This window comes from Psammomys obesus, unplaced genomic scaffold, assembly GCF_907164565.1.
Source record: "Psammomys obesus unplaced genomic scaffold, mPsaObe1.curated_primary_1811, whole genome shotgun sequence".
Lineage (NCBI taxonomy): Eukaryota > Metazoa > Chordata > Mammalia > Rodentia > Muridae > Psammomys > Psammomys obesus.
Genome location: NW_026596240.1, coordinates 12,863,875 through 12,871,847, shown reverse-complemented (window position 1 = coordinate 12,871,847; position 7,973 = coordinate 12,863,875). Strand labels below are relative to the sequence as shown.

At 53.0% G+C, this 7,973-nt stretch overlaps 1 protein-coding gene across 1 annotated transcript in view; it reads left to right on the top strand.

Moving 5' to 3' along the window:
• The window catches only part of Cd207 (CD207 molecule), a 6,174-nt gene extending 3,867 nt beyond the window's left edge, over positions 1 to 2,307 (top strand). Inside the window, exons 5-6 of the mRNA XM_055596383.1 lie at positions 1,282 to 1,400; positions 2,169 to 2,307. Of these exons, the coding sequence (XP_055452358.1) occupies positions 1,282 to 1,400; positions 2,169 to 2,307 (258 nt within the window). The remainder of the gene's footprint in view (positions 1 to 1,281; positions 1,401 to 2,168) is intronic.
• The last annotated feature ends 5,666 nt before the right edge of the window (positions 2,308 to 7,973 follow it).

Below are 7,973 nucleotides of genomic sequence, written 5' to 3'. Positions count from 1 at the left end.
TGTGTGTGTGTGTGTGTGTGTGTGTGTGTGTGTGTGTGTGTGTGTGTGCAGGAGCATGCACCCATGCATATGTGGAGGCCTCAGGGAGACATCAAATGTCCTGTTCTATCCCTCTGTTGCATTCTCCAAGCACTAGCTTGGTGGCCAGCAAGTACCAGCAAGTCTCTGTCTCTGCCTCCCATAGGGCTGGGGTTATATGGGAGCTGGGGATTTGAACTCGGATCTTCATGCTTGTACAGCAAGTGCTCTTACCCACTGGGCCGTCTCCCCAGCTCCTGCACCCCTATTCCCGAAGCTTTTTTTCTCACGTATACTGCACAACTTGCAAGGGACAGCAGGGGTCCTGTTCGTTATGGGTGTCAAGGGCCCCAGCCAAACAGTGTTGCAACATACATCTGAAGCAGCAAGGGGGTACAGCAAGCTGCCCTGGCTGATGGGCTCCTGCCCTCAGCTAACGCGTCATTTCTGCGCACCAGCGCCAGTCACACACCGGCTAGCTTCAAGGAGGACCACCAGGGGGCGCACTTTCCACGTGCCAATAGAAAACAGAACTGTGTGCGCAACCTCAGTGGTAGCCAGGACCCAGGAAGCCTGGAGATGCAGAGCACCACTGATCTGAGAGGCAGACGAGGACCCAGGGTCTATTCTAGCCGAGTGTGGCAGTCTGCCAGCCTTGGGGAGATGACTTGCTTTTCCCAGGCAGCGCTGTAAGTGGATTGATGAAACAGTGCCTGCCCCAGCGGGTAACAGAGGGAGGCGTAGAAGGTTTTCCAGTGTCCCGCACATCGAAGGGATCATGGAATGTAGCTATTACCATTTAGGCCATTCTTTCGATGCCCCCTTTCTGTAGATCAGCTGAATTTTCTGTTTCTGTTTATCTGTTTGTTTGTGTTTTTTGTTTTTTCTTTTGAGACAGGGTCTCAGTGTGTAACTTAGGATGGTCTCGAACTCTCAATCCCTTGGCCTCAGACTCTAAAGCTCGGGGATTGCAGGCATCTGCTGTGGTGCCAGGCAGGCGGAGGGTCTCTCATCCTCCAGCCTCTCACCAGTTTCAAGTTTGTTAGCGGATAGGCTAAGAGCAACTAGGACTTGGAAGTGTGCTCTGGGCCCAGGCAAGGGCGCGGGGGCACCGACGGAAGACGCTGTGCCTGTGAGCCCGTGAGTCTCATGAGCAATGTCGAGCTCAGGGCTGCCACTGTGCATAGAGAGTACCCAACAGGCAGGTCCTCACAGGTGTGGAGGCGGCTGGGCCTCTGCTCACGTGCCCTGCGCTCTCCACAGGAGTTTCTCTACCGGGCAGCAGATGGGATCCCCCACTGGATTGGCCTCACCCAGGCAGGGAGTGAAGGGGACTGGCACTGGGTGGATGAGACAGCATTCAACAAGGAGCAAAGTGGGAGGTGAGTGAGCCCGCTACGCCCTCCTCCCCAGCCTGGCCTGCTTGGTGGTGAGTCCCCATGATCGGAGGGCTGTGCTCCACCCTTTTCCTGGCCGGTGGCAGCACCGAGCGGAGACACAGCTCACTGTTGCTGCTCATTGGCTACCTGGGGCCAGTTAGGGACCTCGGAGTCCTACGGGGCCTGACCTTCTGCCCAGCTGAGGTGGGGATTGTGCAGTAGGGACCTGTGTGAGTCTTGAGAGAAGGAGGCTAGGCGCCATAGCAAGAGGCTGAGAGTGAAAGATCTACTGATCTTCTTAGGTTTGGAGCAAAACCTTGCAGCGTCATCACCAAGGGTGAAAACTGGGATTGGAATAACTCATCAAATTATTTATTTATTTTATTGTGTGTGCACATGATGTCCGTGTGAGGGCATGTGTCACAGGTGTGTAGAGGTCAGAGGACAAACTGTCCCAGGCTGTTCTTTCCCACCGTGTGGATCTTGGGGATTAGCCCCAGGTCAGCAGGCTTGGGGGCAGTTGCCCTAACCACTGAGCCATCTTCTGGTCTCTTTAATAACTGATTTTAAAGAAGCATCTCATGTATCCCAGGAGGGCTTGGAACTTGCTGTGTAGCCTAGGTCGACCTCGAACTTCTGACCCTTTTGCCTCACCTCCAGAGTGCCACCATGCTCCGTGTATTTGGGTCTGTAGTTTGGACTCAGGGCTCTCTCCGCGCTGCGCAAGCCTTCTGCAGGTGCATAGAGTGCCTCATTTTCTCACTTTCACAGGTTCTGGATTCCAGGTGAGCCCAACAACACGGGGAACAACGAACACTGTGCCAACATCAGGGTGTACGCCCTCCAGTCCTGGAATGATGCTTCCTGTGACAATAAGTTTCTTTTCATCTGTAAGCAGCCCCAAATCTAAGCAGTCCCGTGACAGTCGGCCTGAGCTCAGCATTTGCCTGCAACAGCGACCCAGCTTGAAGAGACGCCTCTCCCATGATGCTCCATGATTGCTCTGTGCCTTAAGTTTTTCTTGCTTGAAAATTGTCCCAAACACATCCTGGAGTCCATACATCTTGGCTGGGAATTCTCTGCCCCCAGAGGACCTTGTAGGCACTTGGGATAAATGGGTGAATGTAGAAGCCCCTGCTGCCCAGGTGAGGCAGGTCGGTGCCCGAACATTTGGTTTGGATTTTCCTGATCCTTCTAAGAAGCCTTGGCTGACCATATGAAAGCTACACTCAAGCATGACCAGTGTTTGAGGAGACGGACATGCGCAATTTAAACACATCCAATTTATACATGCACGGAACTCCACATGGCGCTCTCAAATATGAAAATATTTATGTGTCTATTGCAAATCGATGTAAAGACTCACCATCTTTCAACATGTGTGTGTATTGGTGCCCACCGAGTGCAGAAGAGAGTGTCCAGCCCCCTAGAATTAGAGGTACAGATGTTTCTGAACAAGCTGATATGAGTGCGGACACCCAGACTCTGGTCTTCTGATAGCGAAGTAAGTGCTCTTAACTGCAGAGCCATCTCTTCAGCCCTGCAGATCTGAATCGAAGAACAGAATATAGAGGGATGCGCAGGAAGGTTGAGGTGTGCCTCGGCGGGGGCTCACCTGGAACTGGACCACAGAGCGGGTTGGTGCACTGGGATCCCAGCCCTGAGGAGGTGGAGGTGGGAGAGAATCAGAGGTTCAAGGTCATAGTGAGCTTGAGGCCTGGCATGCATGGTTCTGTTTGGAGAGAGGAGGCCGTTTGCCTCAGGCTAACTAAGCTGCTCTTTCGGTGTCTCTCTAGGTGAGACCACAGTTCCCATATGTCTGCTCAGGAGCCCGGGGGGAGCTCTGGGCGTTTCCCACGGGAATAGCTGTCCTTGGTCACCCTGGCCACGCCGTGTTCTGTCACCTCTGCTCTCCCCGCTCTCTAGCGCTAATCCAGTGCCGGTTGGGGCTGGTGGGTCCTGTCTTCTCTTGAGCTGCCTGCTCAGCGCTCCTCCTTCCTGCTGCACGTCACCACATGCCCAGTCCTGCACCCACCCCCGCATCTGGGGCTCCTGCCTCTCCTCTCCACACTGTTTTCTCTTTTGCTGTGCCCTGTGCAGCCAAACCCTTCTACTTTAAACACCTCTTAACTCGAAACATCCCTTGGAGCACATGTTTTTGTTCCCAGTGGCCACTGTGAACCTAAAAGAACATGCAATCTTGGGGTACACTCAGGGCCGGTAAAAAATCAAGAATAAGGGCAGCCTGGCCCTGGAAGTGCCAATCACCATGGTCAGGGCTTATCTTCAGTTTCTATGTGAGTTAACAATGGTAGGGTTTGAAAAGTCTCTTCTGGGAGCTGCTGGGTAGCCAGCCTTCTGTGCTCCAGCCCTGGTCCCAGGGGGACCTTTCCCGAGGTCCTCATTCTTGCCAGAGGCTGGGTGTCCAGATACAAGCCAGAAAATGTTCAGAGACCAAGGCTTGAAAACAGTGGTTACCAACAGGGGGCAGCAAAGAGAATGCAGGAGCTGTGAACTGGCCTTCCTCACACCTTCTCAGGACACTCCCTTTGGATAAGGGAGAAGAGGGCGAGCTTTCTATGCAGTCCTAGTGGCCTGGAGCTCACTATGCAGATCAGGCTGGCCTTGGACTCTCAAAAGTCAGCTGGTCTCTGCTTCGGCCTCTCCAGCACTGGGAAAAAAGCATGCGCAACCACACCAGTCTAGGCCTGTGCTTCGGGTCAGGGCATCTTTGAGTCTCCCAGAACAACAGAGACTCAATCTGAGGTCCTTTGTTTTTGCCAGTAGGCCCCACCTGCTGAAAGGATCCCCACCAAGCTGGGCACCCCACCTTGGGACCAGCTTACTTTCATTCAGTTGCTAAAGAAACTTCATTTTGTGTTAGGCATCCAGCTTGGCATGTAATACCATTTTATTCCTGACTCAAATTCCTGGAAGATAAGTTCCCTGCAACCCTGACTCCTTCACCCCTACCCAGATATGTACAGAGGTGACTTGACCATCTGCTTATTATGGTATGACTAACTGCTAGATTTTGGCTTTTGTAAGCTGCTTGAACAGATATTCAAGGACTGTTTTGAGGTCCCCTTGGCCACTTAGTGTTGGCCAAGCAGAACAACATCTCTTCAGCTTCTGCAACTTGCTTGTGCAGACACTCAAGGACTTCTTGTGGATTTTGCCTTCGAAAGCCTTTCCTTCACCTGCCTCTTATTTGCACTAGAGACTGCGGCCCTGCTAATAGTTATAAATTTGGCTAATCATAATCTGAATTGAGCCTGGTCTTTTCCCCATGATCTCAAACTCCATAACATCAACTAATGGGTTTCCCTTCCTTGCTAGCCTGGGAAATCCTTCAGCAGGCCAAGCTCATCCTGCAGGTGTCACTCTCTCCTCCCTGTGATTCTACCTGAACCCTCCCAGCCTTGCTGATGGCTGTGCTCCTAGGTGTCGTGCGCGCCGTGGGGCTCTGCAGACGTGTCCCCCCCCCCCCGGAATGTTAGTATGCATGACTGCTAAGTCTCTGATGGTCCTGTCTCTACTGTGTGGGTGTGGTTTCCAGTGAACACATCCCACACCAGGGTGAGGAGGAGACCAACAAGGCTGCTCCTGCTGAGAAGAGGTGAGCTGGAGGAATCAGAAAATTTCTCTGGGAAAAGAACCAGAAAATACCAATGGGATGCGCAAAGCAACTAACAAGGGGAGGAAGGTGTGTAGGATGGTCTTGAATTAGAGCAAGGCTAGGGACATCATGGAGACTCAAGAACAGAACCGTACAGCCTTGAGTCCTCACAACACCAGAGGGAAGGGCTTTCTCTTCCAAGAGTTCTAATGAAAACCCGGGCTGAGTCACATGCTGGTCCCTAAAGCCAGGAAGAAGTCAGGGCAAGCAGTGCTATGAGTCAGGCCAGTTCTCAATCCGGGTGCCGGGTCTTGATCCAGCCTTGCTCATGCAGGCTGCACCGATGGTGAGGGAAGGATGTTGCCAAGACAGATTTCAAGCCTGTGAACCTGAAGCTGGGAGCCATGCCAGCCTGCACAGGCCCCTGTGGGCACCTTGCTTGGGACTTTGTCTTTCATCAGCTGTTGGCCAAGCCACCGTTGGCCAACCCACCATTTCTGAAGTATTGGTGTTGGTATTGTCAGTGTTCAGAGCTGCTCTTCTACAGCTGCTGAACTCACCCATTTCTGAGACCTCCATGGTAGAATACTCACTCCCTATGCACAGGTCCTGTGTTCAGTCTCCAGCCCTGCTGACAGACAGACACACAAAGGAATAAACTGGAAAAGCTGTTCCAGGATCTTTAAGCCCAGGGAACAGAAACCTGTAGTGGGAACAGAAAAACAAACATGGCTGATGCTCCTTACACTGAGAGCAGAGAAACCTCTTGGCAAGGAGAGAGCAGCATCCTGGATTCCTTGCCTGCAGATGGTGTTCCTGGGGCGAGGGGAGAGAGCAGGGGAAGTGAGCCAGCAGAAGATACATGATGGTTGTGCCTGTCTGCTGATGCCACTCTCCTGCCCAGACTGTCCTCTGCTGAGCAAGGGATCCCCGAAGTTCTGCTTTCCGGGTCCCCCCAGCTTCTCTGGATGTCAGGGGAAATAGTTCCTGAGTTGGTCCAGCTTGACCCCTCTTGTGTGTGGGGAAATGGAAACCAAGAGCAACTCTTTCCTCTCTCTGTGATGCCAGGCAGGACATTGCCTGTGACTCCAACCCCACAGAGAGGGGCTTGGCAGGCCCCTGCTGGTTCAGGCAGAGCTTCCGAATGACCTAGAAGGGGTGCCTTTTCCTATGCACCAGCCCAGCATTCAACAGACAGATCAAAGGTCAACAGCCAGTGGCTTTGGGCTTTGTATCCTGTGTGCTCTGCTCTTCCATGCGTAGTCTCTCTTCCTCTCTCTCTCTCTCTCTCTCTCTCTCTCTCTCTCATGCACACACACATGCTCACACACAAGAGTCGGGCAAAGGCCACCTATTCCCTCTCTACCCAACAGACCCACCTCCACAGGCTGATTTCTCATTGATTGGACAGCAGCACCATGACAGCTTCTTATTTGCCCAACAGGGCCCCTGCTGACCCCTGTCAGAGTGGCTTCTCTGATACCGGACAGTCAGTGCCCGTGGGCCTGTGGGAGGGTGGCTCCAAGATTTGGGGAAAAGATGGAAGTTATATCTAGGAACTAAAATGAAAACAAGAACTCTCACATAGTACGCATGGGACAAGGCATCTGCCAGCTTGCCACAGACAGCTCCTGAGGCGGGTATGATTGGGCTGATCACCAGCAGCAGGATTGGATTGCAAGCCTCTGAAACAGGGGCAGCGGAGCATGGGGTCAGAATCTTCAGGCTTCACTTTGGGGAGGTGTTTGGCTATCAAGGGCACAGTTAGGTCTGCTGCTGGTCCCCCGGGAGGGGACACTACCCGCAGGACGCCATATACTGTTTGTCCCCTGGGAGGCTTTATTTCCCTTCTCATCCTATGCCCAATGAGCAACCGGAAGCCCCAAAGCAGCATTTGTTTTCATTTCTTTATTTTGGGCTTTTGAGACAGGGTCTCACTCTGTAGCCCAGGTTAGCCTCAAACTCACTATATAGTCCAGGTTGGTCTCAAGCTTGGTAATCTTCCTGCCTCACCCTCCTGAATTACAGACATATGTTTTCGTGTGTCTTTGTTACTTTTCCAATCACAAATGGTCTTCCTGGAAGCGGTGGCCGGCCATCCTGGCGAGAACCTGACTCATCCCACCGACATGGACTCAGATGTGCGAGAGAAAGTTCATTAGGAATAACCAGGGCACTCCAGTCATACCTCAGGTCCTTTCTGTGACCTGTCTGTAACGTCCTGAAGTCCGGAGGGGGCAGCCACCCGCCTCTAGCCTCCCCTGTGGATCCTCTCCTGCCTCATGCGCTGTTTTTGGTTTTGTCTGTTGACGCAGGGCCTTACTATGTGGCCCTGGCTGCCCTAGAACTCACCACGTGGACCAGGTTAGTCTCAGACTCATAGAGATCCACTTGTTTCTGCCTCCCAAGGGCTGGGATTACAGGCATGGGCCACCTTGAGCCTGTTGGAAATCAGAGGTCAGTATTGGATGTTTCCCTTATCTCTTTCCACCTTTATTGAGAACTAATTTCTTGCTGAACCCATCCCTCACCGATTCAGCTGGGCAGCCTGGCTAGAAAGCTCTAAGGATCTTCCCTCCTCTGAGTCCCCAGCTCTGTGACTACAGACATGAGCCCAGTTTTTGATGTGGGAGCTGGGGATACGAACTCTGGTCTTCATGCTTGTGCCATAAGCACCTCATTGACTAAGCCATCTCCTCAGCCCCACGATGCTTCTTCTGTAAAGCTGGCAATCTCCTTTCTAGGTGTGGGCCTCGGACCCTGTGGAAGGGCATTGGGTAGTATGTGACCCTGAGGCAGAGGCTGCTGTGTAGGGCACCGAGGGAGGAGGGGCAGAAGGGAAGAGGGCTGTTGGGCTCTTGGCCTTTGGAACGCCAAGAGGAGGGGCCGGTGGTGACCCGGGTTTCTACAGAGGCAGAGGGAGGAGGCAGGGCTGGGAAGTGGTCGTGACCTCAGGA